General features: G+C 46.1%; 3 protein-coding genes across 5 annotated transcripts in view; all 3 read right to left on the bottom strand.

Annotated features, from left to right (window-relative positions):
- Positions 1 to 482: 482 nt before the first annotated feature.
- Positions 483 to 4,291, bottom strand: tmem106c (transmembrane protein 106C). Its single transcript, XM_027025602.3, has 7 exons — positions 3,557 to 4,291; positions 3,306 to 3,369; positions 3,010 to 3,169; positions 2,512 to 2,652; positions 2,073 to 2,122; positions 1,923 to 1,976; positions 483 to 1,620 (listed from the first exon to the last, which is right to left on the bottom strand). The coding sequence occupies exons 1-7, from the start codon at positions 3,705 to 3,707 to the stop codon at positions 1,491 to 1,493; spliced, it is 750 nt and encodes a 249-aa protein (XP_026881403.2). The 5' UTR covers positions 3,708 to 4,291; the 3' UTR covers positions 483 to 1,490.
- A 1,635-nt stretch (positions 4,292 to 5,926) lies between these two features.
- On the bottom strand, positions 5,927 to 10,430 carry LOC113587090 (PTB domain-containing engulfment adapter protein 1). Of its 3 annotated transcripts, none has more exons than XM_035522610.2 (9): positions 10,371 to 10,426; positions 10,031 to 10,118; positions 9,871 to 9,942; positions 9,641 to 9,772; positions 8,804 to 8,941; positions 8,637 to 8,696; positions 6,911 to 6,970; positions 6,442 to 6,499; positions 5,927 to 6,354 (listed from the first exon to the last, which is right to left on the bottom strand). In XM_035522610.2, the coding sequence occupies exons 2-9, from the start codon at positions 10,073 to 10,075 to the stop codon at positions 6,323 to 6,325; spliced, it is 597 nt and encodes a 198-aa protein (XP_035378503.1). In that variant the 5' UTR covers positions 10,076 to 10,118; positions 10,371 to 10,426; the 3' UTR covers positions 5,927 to 6,322. The 3 variants fall into 3 exon arrangements, with proteins under 3 accessions (XP_035378503.1, XP_026881400.2, XP_026881402.2); XM_027025599.3 differs by having other exon boundaries at positions 5,931 to 6,354; positions 8,592 to 8,696; positions 10,371 to 10,430; XM_027025601.3 differs by having other exon boundaries at positions 5,933 to 6,354; positions 8,592 to 8,696; positions 9,671 to 9,772; positions 10,371 to 10,430.
- A 508-nt stretch (positions 10,431 to 10,938) lies between these two features.
- The window catches only part of LOC113587083 (E3 ubiquitin/ISG15 ligase TRIM25), a 7,150-nt gene continuing 588 nt past the window's right edge, over positions 10,939 to 17,500 (bottom strand). Inside the window, exons 1-2 of the mRNA XM_081707064.1 lie at positions 14,466 to 17,500; positions 10,939 to 12,695 (exon numbers count right to left, since the gene is read on the bottom strand). The exon at positions 14,466 to 17,500 is cut by the window's right edge and continues 588 nt beyond it. Of these exons, the coding sequence (XP_081563190.1) occupies positions 11,814 to 12,695; positions 14,466 to 15,224 (1,641 nt within the window). The 5' untranslated portion in view covers positions 15,225 to 17,500 and the 3' untranslated portion in view covers positions 10,939 to 11,813. The remainder of the gene's footprint in view (positions 12,696 to 14,465) is intronic.

Below are 17,500 nucleotides of genomic sequence, written 5' to 3'. Positions count from 1 at the left end.
TTCCTCACAGAACCTAAGAGGTCTGCTTGTGTAATATAGTCTATGCATGAGCTTAAACTGAAAGTGCCAACGTATGAACCCGCCTCAGACATTTGACTCCACAAGAAGTCTGAGATTTACCAAACTCCTTGAACAGCAACCTGACACTGTGTGTAGAGGGGGTATGGTTAGTTTGCAAAATAAAGATATTAAGTGATTTTTAATCTGTTCAGGGAAAGATGGTATTGTATAGTCCCTAAAAAATTATTAAAAGCTGATGTTTCTTACTTATTTACGCTGATGTTGTTTCTCATTTATTTACACTGTAGTTTCTCAGTTATTTACACTGTTGTTTCTCATATTCATGCTGATGTTTCTCATTTACACCATTTCTCATCCTTCCTTTGCTCCTCACAGTGAAGCTTTGAATCCTTTGAACTCTGTCAGACACGATCAATATTTTAATGCACACAATGTAAAATTCAAAATCAACACAGAGCCCATTTGATGACCAATACAAACTTATTAAACCTTTATTATTGCTTTATTATTATTTTAAGTAATCAAGCTCATTCTCTTACACTTTTCATCAATGCAAGTGAAACAAAACAGACATTATTAACAGAAGTTTATAAACTTTTGTGCTGGGAAAAAAACCTGTCACCCATGGAAAATCAGAAGAAGGAAAACAGCAACAGTCAGCAGCAAACATCAAACCAGAACCGTCGCCATGGAATTACTGGGTGCCTGTTTTGCATTTTGCAAAATAAAATAAATGTAAAAGTTTTTCTCTTTTTTACCACAATCTTTATTACATAGACAATTTCTTTCAAGTATTCGACAGCACATGCAGAGCAAACTGCTGCACAGTAGAGGAGAGAGAGAGGCCGATGGAGCCTCAACAACATGCCAGACACTGAAAATACTGCTCGCTCACACACTACCCACAATTCATGTCTGTAAACAGGCACCCACAAAATGTTATTAAATCATTATGTCATTACATTAATGAATGTGATGAGCTTGTTATGCATGAGCCCACCCATGCTGCTATGACAACAACAAACAAAACAAACAAGCAACTTCTCTTTTACTAGCTGCCTTACATATGCACTCATTGTGACCGACTAGCCACAAGGCTGTCCTAACCAAAAAAGAAACATGAAAACAGCACCATGTATAAGGTGCACAGATGCTATTATTTCAAATCCCTTTGCCGTCCTCTGCCTTTAATTCAAGCACAGTAACACACCCTAAAGCAAAGTGCTGCTTTCAGTTTGAAATGAAACCTTCAAGAATTGAGCAGGGCTGGAAATAAGCTTGTATTCGGCACTAAAATTGCGCTAACCTGTCGAACTCGTCGAACTCCAAGTTTCAGTCCTCAGAAATTTCCCCCATACTTAAAGCAGAGTTGAAATGTAGCCTGCCAGACTGTCACACATTTTCGATCACCCTGGCTGGACTTGTTTTAAAGTCAAACCAATTCTAAAGGTCCACTGAGGTTTGACCTTTCACCCCTGCCAGGGTAGTAAGATGCTTGAGGGGTGATGTAAGGTGGAGTTTGCACCACAGTCGATGTAGCGATAAGCCTCCAGTGTGTACTGAGCACTCCGCACCATGTAGGATGTTTTCACTGAGGTCCTGTAAGGAAAATGTAGCATACCTTCAGTCATGTGCATCGGTTTATTTAGACTGCGAGTCTGTTTACAGGGGAAATTCTACCTTTCTTAAAAAATAATTAATAGAAATTATTAACACACTGAGATGCAATACACATAATCAGTTGGATATACCAATCCAGAAATGCAAAGGACTCATGCCCTCCACAGTATCAGTAATGCTTTCCTTTAGGTGTCCATTAAACGTCATCGGAGGTTTGGCTACGAGGCCGAAAGACAAGATGGAGCGAGAGGGGAAAATGCAAATGAGAGAAACAGACTTACTGCATAAACACAACGATGTTGTGGACTTTGATGCTTGCCATGGTGCAAAACGCACTGTGAAAAACAGGTCAAAAAGAGCAACATTTAGAAATGGCACTCACCTCTCTGAACCTCCCCAAACGACCAACAGTGAACTGAGCGGAGACTTACTACACATAGGACAGGCTGCCACCAATTTCCATGCTGACTGTAAAGTTCATCTTGAGAGAGAGAGAGAGAGAGAGAGAGAGAGAGAGAGAGAGAGAGTAAAGAAACAGCAGTCACCTGGAGCAGTCGCAAATGACAACACTTAAACTCATTATCGACAGTTTCACTCACGAGCTCGCCTGCGTGACTGACACAGCCAGCGCTAAACGAGCTGCATTTATATACAGTGATGAACTGTGACTGGTGCACTGTTGCTGAATCTTCATCATCATCATTTTTTTTTTTATTCATGTAGCAGCTCTCAGACACCCAAAGAGTTTCAATTTCCACATTAGCCAAAAAACCTCTAGAGTCCCAAATGTCACCCAGCCAACGTTTTGCGCCGTCAGCTGACCGACGAACATCCAGGGTGCCCAGCTTCAGCGTGGGCATGGCGAGGTACCTGTCTCTGGCTGAGGGGCTGGATGCTGAGCACGCCGTCCAGCTGCTGGGTGCCGATGATGGTCTTCATGTAGAGCACCTGACCACTCACGCTGTCCACCAACATGGTGAAGAAGTTCCCGTTGTGGAAGATCAGAGAGCTCTAAGGAAGCAGGGCACACTTGGATACATTTGGAAAAACCAGTGCCACACCCAGCAAAATGTGGAATTCTGTGAAGTTATGTTGGTGAATTCAACAGGACACAAACAGGAATGCAATCAGTTGTCCTAAAAATATCAGAATTTCAGTTTGTGCTGTGCTTTAAAAAAAGTCCCTTAACTAACGAGAAGAGACAGACAGGGACATGTGATCCACGTGCAAAAAAGATCCACACCTTTAAAAATAGGTAAACAAATGACAAGACAGTGACTTAATGATTGAAAATAAATCTGACCCAGACTGGCATCAGCAGAGTAAGAGGTGTGAATTCCCAGCGTATATTTCCACACGCGCACTCACAGTCATGTTGATGAGGACTCTGCTTCTCTCGTGGTCGAAGAGGACGATGACGGACTGGACGCCTCCATCCTCCACCAGCACAGGTCGCGGAAACAAGAAGAAGGCCACAAGGGAAGACACCAGCAGACACATGATCACCGACAGCCCCACATACAGCTTCCTGGGCACAGCACACAGAGCCGGGCTCAGAACCACGAGGCAGCGAGCAACTGTGCACGGTCCCCGTCCACAAACATCATCCCGGATCACTGTTCGCACAAGGCGTAGGTCCCACTGAGAGCGGAAGAAGCACTCACGTCCTCTGTGGCTGGAGTCTCTGGTCGTTATAGGGGATCAGCGCCACCAGCTCGTTCACCTGACCTTAGAAACCAACAGCAGAGCGGTCACAACCCTTCAACACCACCCTCCGGATCAACACAGCAGCTCATTAGTAGCACAGTTGAAGATTCACTACATATGAACCCGCACACAGATCCCAGACAGCGCTCCCGGTCCCGAGTCCCCACTGGGCGACATTCTGAGCGCACGCGGTCCGGGCGCTACTCACCGGACGGGATGCGGCCGGTCCCTTGGCACGTGGGACACGTCACACTGTCCCGGCCCGTGAACTCTACATACGGGAACGTGGCGATGTCGTCCTGTCTGTCCAGGCCGTCCAGGGAGCTGTCCTCGTGGCTGCGGGACCGGACCGTGCCCATGTGTCCCTGCGGAACGGGCTCAGCGGCCGCGCGAGACCTTTACGTCTGCTCCGTACTCACGCGCCGATCACGGCTACCACGGGCCGCTCGTCTTCCTGCTGTGCTGTAACTGAGCTCAGAGCTGCTGAGACTGAGCTGAGAGAGCCCAACATCCGACAGCACTCAGCTCTAATCGGTCTCAGCAAGCACGAGGTTAACGAACCAGGCTGCGTTTACCGAGGACGAACCGGCCGGTCCCGCACCAGCGAATATGAGATAAAGCAGCCCGGAGGTCTGCACACGACGGATAAAGCAGCCCGGAGGTCTGTATACGACGGATAAAGCAGCCCGGAGGTCTGCACACGACGGATAAAGCAGCCCGGGGGTCTGCACACGACGGATAAAGCAGCCCGGAGGTCTGTATACGACGGATAAAGCAGCCCGGGGGTCTGCACACGACGGATAAAGCAGCCCGGAGGTCTGTCCTGTATAAATGTAATATAACTCCGCTTCTGCCCTGTAGTTATATAGCAGCTATATCCGTTGTTTTGGTTCCGGGCTTCTTCTTCCACCCTACCCCGCACTGCCCCTAGTGTGGCGGAGGCGCTACGGTCGCCCAACCCTTCTGCTTTCGGTAGGATGTCTTCTTCTTGTTCTTTTTCTCCATTAATCCGAATCGTGCAGACCATCCGTAAGTGCTGCAGACATAACCGTGGTCCTCCCTGCTACTCACCGAGACAGCAGCCTGGTTGGACTACAGGGGGCGCTACAGCGCACTGCAGCCCACAACTCGCACTCCGTATGCCATACACACTAAATGCTTTTCCATTCATTACTAGTCTTCCAGTCTACTGGTAAGTCTTCTTACTTATTTACTTACTTATCATTTATTTGCCAGTGTGTGTGGACTCTCTCTATAGCATGTGACTCTAACTATATTCAGTCTTTACATGTACGTATGCTTTCCCTAACTTAATACACTTACAACTAAACTTCACACAATACTTCACTTTTAACTTTACTTTGGAGTGTGCTTGATATGTGTCAATATTATTCAACATAACAGTTACTGGAATGCAATATGTTAGCAGTAATGGGAAAGAACAGAGCTGTTTTGTGGTTCACAAGGCCCATGTGCATCACCCAGCACACCTGAACAACATGGAATAAGTCTGGGTGTAAATAACTCCCAACTGGTGTGCCAGCCCTACCGAGGCCACTTCCTGCAATACTTCACAACTATAATTTGGAGTGTGCTTGATATGTGTCAATATTATTCAAAATAACAGTTACTGGAATTCAATATCTTACCAGTAATGGGAAAGAACAGATGTTTTGCGGCAAATTGACAGGCTGGCGGATATTCAAACATCCAGCCAACCGTCCGCAACGTGACTCCTCAGTACAATACTGATGACACCTTTATGTAACTCTTGTTAACTCTTGTTAAATGATAAGCTGAATTATGTACAAATTAGATATTCTTTGACAAAGGGAGTATAAATTTAAACTGCGTTGCTCAACCTACAAGAGACTTCAGATTCTTGTTCACAAAAATGTCCTAAAGCCCCCCAGTAAGAGTGGGTAGTATGAATAAATATGATACAGAACAAAGTTTAATGAAATACTATAGAAGATCGCAGTAAACACAACACACAGGGCTACACAAGCATTCTTGCAGTCATATTATCAAATAATCAATGTAGGCTATTGCAGCAGCCCAGTACAGTTCTTATGTTTATATACCAAAACCAAAAACTATCATCAGATATTCACCACCATTTCACATTAGACCTAACTTGCCAGTTTGTGCAATGTAAACACCTTGACTTGTCTTGGTTGCAAAGACACAGGGTGTTTTCACACGTGTATAGCCTTTCACTCAGTCCCGTCACAACTAACCAGGTGTAACCGTTACTGGAGGTTAATTCCACACGTTAACACTAGTGCTAAGGCATCCGCTACTTGCAGTGTGGTGCAACAAACAATAGAGCAGCACTGAACAGTTCGATTTTAGACCATCATCAACAACTTGGTCAGCAGCGACGTGCTACTGTGTACATCCTAAAACCTTTAATGTATAAAGATGGAGATTAGGGGATTTCCCAATCTTTACGTCTGTACGTCTACGTCTGTACATTCTTAACTTTGCAAGCACCTCATTCAAATCTCCAGTTCATCAGAAAGCTTTCTTTCATTGTCATCTAATCTCAACCACCTTTTTTTTTTTTTTACGGCATCCTCATGAATAGTGGACACAGCCAGGATGGCGGTTGCTTTCTCTGGTCCATGTTGCTGCATGTCAGACTTGCGAGACTGTGCTTGGACCCGGAATTGCCACTTGCAGCTATATTTTCAAATTATGTTCAAGACTTGTTGTAAAAGACTTTATTTTAAAGTGAGAATAACCTCACACAGAGTCTCGTAAACATTCCAGATTCATATCTTATTAACGTTTATTCAACAGCAAAGTTACAGTTCATCATTATTAAGCTTTGTTTTATTTTTTGTTTATTTATTTATTTGTTTTATTAAGCTCCACATCAGCGCTAGTTTCTAATGACACAAGGCTGCACAGTATTACAAAAGGAATCAATGAAGATTGTTGAAGGGATGACAGAGTCTTCGTGTGCTCTTCAGTTACCCACTGACTTGAATCTCACTGCATCTAAAGAAACAATAATAACAATAATAATAATAATATAAAGATTGAATATGACAAGGGTCCTTCTAAGCCAGCACTGTGTGTACACACCTTGTGATGTGGATTGCTCAATGTACTCGTCATCACCTGAATTTTCATGAATGTGAACCTGAATGTGAAACACCAACACACAAAAAAATGGAAAATGATAGAGAATAAAAACAAGTTAGAACAACTGAAAGAGCCGAAAGCAGTTACGAAGTGAATGACTTCCCAAATACTTCAGTGAGAAGCTGAGCCTTCGTTTCAAAGATGAGTTAAATGTCAATCGCACAGTAGGATCACTGTAAATTTCACATTTTATTTATAGCCTACAAAATATGTCCTCCTTTCCTGCATTTATGTGTGTGAGTGTGTACATGTGTATGTGCGTGTGAGTGCGTGTGTGTGCGTGTGCAAGCGTGTGTGCGTATGCGTGTGTGCGTGCGTGTGCATGTGAGTGTGTATGCGTGCGTGTGTGTGCACGTGTGTGTGCGAGAGTGTGTGTGTGTGTGAGTGTGTGTGTGTGTGTGTCTGTTACCCCATCTTTCTTCTGCAGTCTTCTCTTCAGATCATTATTCTCTCTTTGCAGGATGTTATTCTGTAGGAAAGGGAGTAGACACCATAACACACACTTGAGAACACCTACACACTCAGATGACTTTACACAGGAAACCCTCACACGCACTAAGACACATTTACACTCATTCACATCTTTAGCACCTTTCCCCTTACATACATTCTGACCTGAGACACCTTTACACACACACACACACACACACACACACACACACACACACACACACACACACACACACACACACACACACACACACACACACACACACACACACACACACACACACACACACCCCCCACCCCCCTTTACATACTTCACTCAGACCTGAGACATAGATATACGGCGTCTTGCAAACGTAATCAGATTGGTCTGGATTACAGATGACACACAGATTGTTCCAGATAAAACTTGAATTTCACTCCAGTATGTTCTTAAAGGTACATTTAAAAGTTAATTCATTATTTGTCAGTAGACCTTAAAAAATCAAAAACAGAAAAATGTTGCTTGCATAAGTATTCAACACTTTGAAGATTACTGAGTAGAGGCACGTGTTGTTGACATAATAGCTTGGCCTGGGTTGGGCTGTGCTTCAGCGTGGTTGGAACTGATTCACACCCAGACTTACTCCATGTTGTTCAGGTGTGCTGGGAGATGGTTGTAGACTTCAGTTTTCAAACGGTGCTGCAGACTCTTAGTGGGATTAAGATCTAGACTTGCTGTTGTAGATACGTTCACTTTTACGTTGTTTAGCCACGCCCATGTTGCTTTGGCCTCGTGCGTTACCTTACCTGTTGGAGGGTGAAATTTCTCCCAAGTTTTAGTTTTGTTTAGTAAACTGAAGTAAACTGTGTTGCACCATCCATCCAACCTTCAGTTTTAACAAGACGCCCAGTGCATGCTGGGAAAAGCATCCTACAACTTGGCCTTGTCTCCTAGTTAATCTAACAGTGGTCATTGGGAAATCTACCAACATCACTTTGTAGCCTTTTTAAATCTCGAGTACGACTATAAACGTATCTCTTAGTACTTGAATTTAGGGGGCGCTTTATAAAAGCTAAACCTTTTTAGCGATGCAATTTGAGGCTAATCGTGAGCGTGTGTAAAGCTGTGTGAATCTGTGTAAACCTGGAGCTTCCACACATCCGCATATTTTCTTACATTAAACCGATTACTGTAATGACATTTTGTAAATTTTGAGGGCCAGTCTTTTAAAATAAAGCATAACACAGCACAAAATATCAAAGCATCATTTGAAATCCAGACAAAGCAGATGAGCTTGACGATGGTTCAGTTCTTCTGCAAGGCAGTGTGCATTGGGATGGACTGTTGTATGAAGTCCTTGCAGTGCTTTCAAAAATGCAGGCGCAAAAACAGGTCTTCTGACAAACCTAGACAGCTAACACTACAGTGTGAAGCTAGTTTTTGAAAGGGCTTTATGGGATGTGCCTGAACTTCATTTAACCATTTAACAACAGCATTTAAAAGAATTTCCAAATGCTACACATCCTACATGTAAAAGTGTCTTAGCCAGCCTGAGACTATCAAACACTGCCTTTTAAAAAACACACCGAAGTCGTACGTTAGAAAAGCTAATGTTTGGAAGCCTGTTTAAAACCTGAGCTGGACATTCCCGATCCCTCACCTTGTGTCTGAGGGCTTCCACCACCAGATCCCGACCTGCTCTCACCTGCTGCTTCTGCCCGGAGGCCTGGAAGGCGTCACCCACCACGGACACCAGCAAGTGAGACTTATGGGACAGACGGGAAAGGAGGACATTAGGGACACGGCATTGGCTGGCGGGAGAAATGGAGGGAAGCATGAAGCCTCCTGACCTTTGACCCTGGTCCTACTCACAAACTTTTGGCTCTGGAAGACGTAGCAGTGGTAGAGGTCGGTCGCTGGGTGCTTGGCTATGAAGCCAAAGAGTTTAGGCTGCATCTGGTGCACCGCACAGAAAGACACAGTGGATAGAGGGCAGGAGTATAGCATGAACTGAGAGAGAGAGAGAGAGGGAGAGAGGGAGGGAGGGAGGGAGGGAGGGAGAGAGAGAGAGGGAGAGAGAGAGAGAGAGTGAGTCATATTAGGAATAATATTAGTGCATTACAAGCCAAAAATAGCTATGTGACTAAAAATGTGTAAATATCTGAATGTCAAGAGTCATTGATAGTCGCTGAAAAATCACAACTATCATGAAGCAGTGATTCATCGTCATACTAGTCAAAGCACATCTTTGTCACTTTAGCGGTAAGCCATACTAACAGTGAGTCAAAACACACCTCTGTCCTTCTATCAGTGAGTCCAAGCACACCTGTCATACTAGCCTTTACATTTACATTACAGTGAGTCAAAGCAAACATTTGTCACATTAGTGGTGAGGCAAAGCACACCTGTCATATTAGCAGTGAGTCAAAGCACACCTGTCATACTAACAGTGAGTCAAAGAATACCTGTCATATTAGCAGTGAGTCAAAGCACACCTGCCACACTAGCAGTGAGTCAAAGCACACCTGCCATATTAGCAGTGAGTCAAAGCACACCTGTCATACTGGCAGTGAGTCAAGGCACACCTGCCATACTAGCAGTGAGTCAAGGCACACCTTTGTCATATTAGCAGTGAGTCAAGGCACACCTGCCATACTAGCAGTGAGTCAAGGCACACCTTTGTCATATTAGCAGTGAGTCAAAGCACACCTGCCATACTAGCAGTGAGTCAAAGTACACCTTTGTTTTATACTCCAGGATGTCGATGCCACTTCTGGAGAGGGACAGGTGCACTTTAGCTTTCTTCTTCTTCACTTTGTCACTCACCTCACTGCTGGGAGTCTGTGAGGTGGTTGATGGTAAAGGTTACACACAGGCAGTGATACTGTCACTAGAAAAGTGCACGAATGCTAACAGAGTGAGATCCGCCCGGTGAGCACCTGCAAAGCCGCAGACGCCTCCATTAGAATCTGCATACCGTCTGGACGGACCACCACAAGACGGCCGAAGAACTGAGGAACCCCGCTTACAGCGTTAGTAAACAGTACACATACACACATCATGCGTTGGAGTTGTTTTTGACCTTGCATGTCGACTCACTTTCACAGAGAAGGAAATCTCACTATCGCTCCCTGCATCGCTCATTCTCGCGACCGTCTTGTGCCAACAGAATGAGAGGTGACAGCTCCTACAAAATCACTTTACAGTTGAGTTTCTAATATATTTATGTCCAGTCATCTAAGATCAATGATGTAGGCCAGCCTGGCTGAATAAGGTGAGGTCATCACATTATTTATTTAGTGTTCAAACACTTAATATGAAGTATTAGTGATAACACACACACACACACACACACACACACACAAACAGGAATACAGACACAATTATGTCAGGAATACAGACACAATTATGTGTGTAAAAAATGAAAAAAACCCCTTACTTTTTCAATGAAAATCTTCAAATGTAAAACGTCTTCAAAGCTTCTGAGCCAACGAGGTTTAAAGTCTAACGTTAATGACTAACCAGGGGAGGTTGTCTTCCTTATCACACTATCCCGTAAACTCAGATCCATTATGGCCTTTATCATTCTCGAGGAAACAAGACTTGGTTTTATTGATGTGATGTGATTTTATTAAATGTGGAAAAACTCTTAGTAATGCTTTGTGAACTTGAATTTACCAGATATTTTCAAGATTCTACAAAATAACAGTAATGCAATGTTTGGCCACTAGATGGCGTGTCGTTCCAGTGGTATTGTAGTGAAAGCAGAAACTCTCCTTTACGGAGCTGCCTGTCCAGCTGGGTTAGACCTGGTGGGTCTCTGCTGATGTTCCTTTTAGATTCACTCCCCTACATCCTGCAGACAGATGCTGAGCGCAAAATCAGTTCAGTAAACCCAAATAAATCAAGGTTTCCGAGCTCACGTGACCTCCCGAAAGGCGTTTGTTTTCAGAAAGATACAAGCTGTTAGAGAACAAGGAGTGCAAGGATCTCCAGAGATTTAGTTTTTTGCTTTTTAATATTGGCAAAGCATGGCATCGGTTACACATTTTTAACTACATGTACAAGAGTAACGGAGACAACATATTTGTCATAGCTAAAGAAGCAGGTTGAAGGTTGAAGCAGAGACATGCAGTACTGTTATCTCGGAGAGGGCCTTTCCCACGTGGGCCCCACACTCCGGTCCAAATGCTCCCACGTTTCAAAACGTTTGTGGGTTACTGGTAAACAGCCTGCTTGGGGTTCTTCATCTGGGCATAGTAAACTGGATAATAATAAGAAGATGCATTTTCTGCTTGCAATTAGCCATGAGTACAAACGAAATAAAAAGTAAGAGGGTACTGTAGCTTTGAGCATTTAAAAAAATTATTATTATTATTCGTGTATTCGCCAGATTCGCTTGTGGCATGTGGCAATGTTTGGATTAAAGACTCATTTAAAGATTTTGGATTAAAGATTCACTAGGTAGCCAGACCTGAGAGAAACAGCAGTTTAATTCTACTTTAACACCCAGTCCACTACCAGCATTCACAAACTACAAACCTTTCACCTCTGTGCACTCAATGCAGGCCTGTGTCGGTAACTCGATGGGGGCAAGAATGTCTTTGGAGATGCCCGTAGTGTTGACATGTCCATCACCTCACTGGAGCTGTAACTAGCAAGGCCAGTGGGTGTGGCCCCAGCTCTGTTTCCCCTTGGAACTGAGGGGAGCCAGTTTGATTGGCTGAAAATAAATAATGTAGTCCTCAAATGGGCAGGGACTGATTCAACAGGTGGTAGTGTGACATATAGGTGTTGAGTATAGGTGTTTATATGCAGATGTTCTTGTGCCTCTGCTCAGGAGTTCATTTAAAGTACATAACTGCCTCTGTGCAGGCGTGTGTCACATGCCATTGACCAGTGTGATCCAGGACTCTTCGGTTGCAGAGTACAGTCCAAAGGCGGGGTAAACTGCTTCCTTGAATGTGGCTCTGAACGTGTGGAGATGCTGTTTACTCCCTTTGACACCGATGCTGTAGAAGGCCAGTGTGCCGCCGTCATAGTCCAGCGCCACCTCCAGCCTCTTGGGCGGTACCACAGACACCTCAGTCAGCGTGGTGCTCACCGAGTCGTGGCATGCTGTCAGGTTCTTATTTTTCCACTGCAGCCTCCAGGAGACAGCGTTGTGACCCAGCTTACTGCGCTCCCCTTTGCGCGGGATGGTCCCGTAGCAGAGTCCCGCTGCCCACGTGCACCCAGAGCCCAGCTCCACGGCCCAGACGTGGCTCCCGCGCGTGAAGCCCTGCTGACACAGGACCTGCGTGGCAGTGACGAAACCCTCTGCGCGCTCCTTCAGGCTGGACTTGGCCCTGCCCCTGTGCCTCACCGTCTGGTGGTCGGTGGAGAGCATGAGGCTCGGGTGACGCGTGTCAGGGTTGAAGGTCAACTCCAGCGGATTGGTCAGGCTCAGGAGGCACTGGAGCAGGTTGCTGATCTCAGAGCGGAAGTCGTCTGTCGCCAGAGTGGCTCGCAGGCGTCTGGTGTCGGCTTGCTGAGCCGCGGGGAGCGCCGGCACCGCCGCGCCGGCCGCCTGACGTAGCTGCGGCTCCAGGGCCCGGTAGTAGGAGATGAAGAGAACATCTGAGGACGGCGAGGTGAGGAGGCTCTCGGCAACGCCCTGCGCCTCACTCAGCTGCTGCTGGTACTCACTCAGGGTGGCCACGCTACTTTGCCACGCCTTCTCGTACGCCTTCAGCTCATCTTCCACCAGGGCTGTCATACGCTCCTGCACGGGAGGACACAGATGCACAACTCAGCAACCGCAGCACCCATCTGCTAGGAACAGCCCCACACACACACACCTTTACTCACGACGGAGACCACTCAGGCACACCCCCTTACACCCTCCAAAAATCATAGTCTGATCAGGTCATCTGTGATCAAGTCGTTGGTGATCGGGTCATCTGTGATCAGGTAGTCTGTGATCAGGTCATCTGTGATCAGGTAGTCTGATCAGGTGGTCTATGATTAGGTAGTCTGTGATCAGGTAGTCTGTGGTCATCTGTAATCAGGTGGTCTATGATCAGGTAGTCTGTGATCAGGTAGTCTGTTCATCAGGTGGACTGTGATCAGGTAGTCTATGATCAGGTAGTCTGTGATCAGGTCATCTGTGATCAGGTAGTCTGATCAGGTGGTCTATGATTAGGTAGTCTGTGATCAGGTAGTCTGTGGTCATCTGTAATCAGGTGGTCTATGATCAGGTAGTCTGTGATCAGGTAGTCTGTTGATCAGATTGTTGATCATATTGTCTGTGATCAGGTAGTCTGTTCATCAGGTGGACTGTGATCAGGTAGTCTATGATCAGGTAGTCTGTGATCAGGTGGTCTATGATCGGGTAGTCTGATCGGGTGGTCTGTGATCAGGTAGTCTGTTGATCAGAATGTTGATCATATTGTCTGTGATCAGGTGGTCTGTGATCAGGTAGTCTATGATCAGGTAGTCTGTGATCAGGTGGTCTATGATCGGGTAGTCTGATCGGGTGGTCTGTGATCAGGTAGTCTGTTGATCAGAATGTTGATCATATTGTCTGTGATCAGGTGGTCTGTGATCAGGTAGTCTATGATCAGGTGGTCTGTGATCAGGTAGCCTGTGATCCACCTCACAAGCACAGCACCCATCCACATGTCTCTGATCTTGTCTCCCAGCGATAGAGGCTGCGTGGTATTTACGGCGCTGGAGAAGTTGAAGAACCTGACTCACAGTGTGCTAGTATCGTCTACACGCTAGTGTGCGCCATGGCGCAGGAGCGTAACAGTTTTACATCCACCTTTCTGTTGCCTCTTCTTAGTTTGGTTATACACTTGACTGCACACCACTGCTTAAGCTCAAACTACATATCTGTCAGTTTTAATTTAGAATTTTAATTAGAATTGCATTAAGCAAATAAAGGTTAGTTGGAAACTACAGATGACCATCAGTCAATAAAATTCCTGTCCCAGATTACTGTAATGGACTTTGGCATGACCTCATGACTAAACAGATGGAGACAGAGCTACTGGCACTGTGGCATTGCAAGGTGTTGACACGGATTTAATAGTTTAGTTGTAATAATGTATCCACACTACACCAAACCATGATCCCTCCTCAACCAAACTTGGCATTCTGCAGAGTGATCTAAGCTTGTGTGTTTGGCCATGGAGACCCATGTTGTATTGGATCTCTGTAGTGAGGGGGCAGGCAAGTCTAAAATTCTGTGTGCACTTCCGCATTCGTTGGCCCTGCTCTGTGAGGGGTGCTGCTCTGCTGTTGCTGTGGTAGACACGCACACTACACGGTAACGCCCCCTGTGTCTAGGGTGGCTAGCATCGGGTGTGACTGCTGAAACACCTGAACTCTGTCTAATGGCCATCTAATGGGTGTGTGTGTGTGTGTGTGTGTGTGTGTGTGTGGGTGTGTGTATGATTTTTATATATATATATATAATCTAAGAAAGTAAACACAGACACTACATAAACACTACATAAACTACATAAACGCTTGTGTTTGGTCTTCTCACCTTGTAGGCCGTTATGTGTGTGCTCATGTTGTCTAGAACGACTGTTGCCCTGGCTGCGAGCAGCTCCGAGGTGTTGTCCAAGGTCCTGCTCCTGTCCCGAGCGCTCCGGAGCAGGACCTCCGCCATCTGCAGCCGGTCGGAGGTGCTCTTCCCCAGCACCTCCACCACCCGCCTCAGGTCGCTCTTGGCTGCTTCCAGCGTCTGGACGCCGTGCTCCTGGTGCATCCCTTCCAGCAAGCACTCCATGCAGAGGAGGACGTGGTCGTGCGTGCACACGTACTCCACCTCGCACCTGTGTTTGGGACAGCTGCTCACGCCGGGTTCGGACACGGGGTCCGTCATGGCGTGCGCGCAGGATTGGGCCTGCTCCAGGTGCCGGCTCAGGTGCGCCTGGCACAGCGGAGTGTTGCAGCGCACGCAGGTCTTCGCGGCAGGGACTGTGCTCTCCAGACACTGCTGGCAGGGCACAGTCTCCTCCTTGGCTGCTAAACCGCCGCCCGACACGGCCGCGCGGAAGCCGTCGACGATCCCGCTGAGCTTGAAGTTTCTGGGCAACCCCTCGGGACTCTCGAACGGCTGCCGGCACTCGGGACAGCATGGCGGGCTGCCTGGTGCGCACGACCTTTGGACAGAGTGCATGCAGCCCAGGCAGTAGCTGTGTCCGCACGGCAGGGAAACAGGGTCTTGGTACAGCTGTAGACAGATCGCACAGCTCAGCTCCTGCGCGAGAAGCTCTGCTGGTTGCACCGTTGCCGACATCTCTCTCTCCGTCCGAGTGCTCGGAACCCGGAAGACCAGGAACCCCGGCAAGTGATGAGGACTGTCAGGGCTGTCTGTGCTACATTCCAGTGACGACTCTGCTGAGAAAAGCAACAGGTCATACAGGTCTGATGAGGAACAGAAACCAGTGAGAGGAGGTGCTTGCTTTGCAGGGGAATTTAGATCACTTTAGATCCAAAACAAAAGCATTGTTTCCATTTCCATCAGACATGGAGGGTTTGTGTTCTCTTGATGTACAAACTAGAAAAGCAATCTGTCTTACAAAAATGAGAGACATTATGCGTGAGGGTGTGTGTGAAGGTGCTAATTCCAGTGGGCGGAGGTCAAACTTTGAGGAATGATGACACAAATGACCCAATTCCAGGTTCCAAAAAGTGAGCCAGTGTGTTTAATCGTTTTTGTGCTATAATGCTATGCAGAGATGAGCAAGTATGCTTATGTGTTAGTGAGCATTGACCCTCCTGTTAATGACCGTAAATGTTGGTGAGTTATCATCAGCCTGTTACGAAAAGTAAAAGATGTAGCTCTGACGCCGCAGACCTTCCGCTATGATGGTGCGTGTGCTTAAACGGCTGTGACGAGCTAGAACAACAGAGTACAAAACGAAGTTAAACACATACCCGCCATGCCGTGGACTGACATGTAACCAAACCAGTAGCGTAATATACAGTGTGTGTGTGTGTGAGAGAGAGTGTGTGTTACAATGTGGAATGGACTGTAATTTCCCGAGTGGAATGGTTAAGTGGTGTCTCAGAAACACAAGGGCGGTTTCTCCCCGCGCTCGTTAAAGAACGCGCCGGCGCTGCAGGTAGCTGCAGGGCTCTCGCGGAGATGCAGGCGGCTCTTTGAAGTGCGCGAGGGGACCCCTAACACGGCGTTGCTCTAATGCACAGACGAGCGAAACGCTTTCAGACGCGGGGGAGGCCTCGCTCTGCTGTTCTCTATTCTTGCAGTTTCTTTCTTTTTCTTGCTTCTTTTTTAATGTGGTTTATAAGCTTGGACCGATCAGAAGGTCCCTGTGATCCGGTCCTCACTGAGTTTAACAAAAGACAGTGTCTTTCTCAGGACAGTGAAAAGACTTTTTTAAAAGCAAAGACTTTTTACAACCATGAGATTAGTGAGCATTAAGTACAGTTCTGCTTTTTAAAAATATCTACATTACTATTCATTCAGGAGAACATTTCTATTTTAGAGATATGTAACATTAGTTTTCTACCTTTGTGCGTTCACGTGTGTGTAATTACAAGCTATAACATACGCTGGGTCATGTGCACTCTGATTCAAGTTTCAGACACACTCTGCTTAATCTAAACGTCGCAGACCAAAAGCAGGATTAGGCCGTGAAGGGAAGGGCATCTTGACGTGATGGCTGCTTCTATGCCTCCTGCAGCCTCGCAGTTATTTTGGTTCAAAAGCATGTAACACACGACATGAAGGAAAAGTTCCCATCTTGAACCGAGTCAAAACCAGATGGGTACACTAACATTAAAAGGCCTTTTGGAAATGCAACTTCAAAACGAATTTGAGGAAATTCCGCAAACATGAAACTAAGCCCCGAGTGTTTAAAGCGCACGGCCGCCGCCGCACGGCTGTGCCGCACGCACCTCTCTTCTTCATGCTGAACGAATTTCAGGACAGAAAGGAATTTCAGAAGTTCTGCGAGTATGTAGGAGGTAGAGACCAGTCACTGTTACCAGCGGGTTGAAGTCGGCTTAACGATGGCTTCGAGACCAGCGATCACTGACTACACGACCTCAGCAACTTGTATGTGTCGTGTAATTAATTACAGTGTAGTGTGTTTGTGTTACACAAATTACGCATATACACATTCACAGTGCATGAGAGAATCTTTCTGCTGTTGTGCTATTTCAGTTTGATGTAAATAAAGAAGTACAAAAATGTAACAGAAAAAAAACCAAACTGCACACAATCAACAAACAAGCTACACAAAAATACACAAACTGGTTGTGTATGCATCTGGGACACCAAGACGGTCGCTCCTGTGTGGGGTTCCGTGTAACGCGGCACGCTCATTCGCATTCGCTGAGAGCGAGATTTATTAGCCGCAAATCCAAAATCAGAGTCCTTAGAAAGGTCCAGGGTCAAATTACCAACACAAAGAATTCTGGGATACATAACAGGGAACAAATGCACGAAGACAAAGAATGACAGCAGGTTACACCAGAAGTACAATAACACAAACAGCGCTACACAACCACATACGAGACATGGGTTCACAAGGACCAGCGAAGCAC

Source organism: Electrophorus electricus, chromosome 24, assembly GCF_041902795.1.
Source record: "Electrophorus electricus isolate QZ-2024a chromosome 24, ASM4190279v1, whole genome shotgun sequence".
Taxonomy (NCBI): Eukaryota; Metazoa; Chordata; class Actinopteri; order Gymnotiformes; family Gymnotidae; genus Electrophorus; species Electrophorus electricus.
This window is presented reverse-complemented; position numbering and strand designations above follow the sequence as displayed.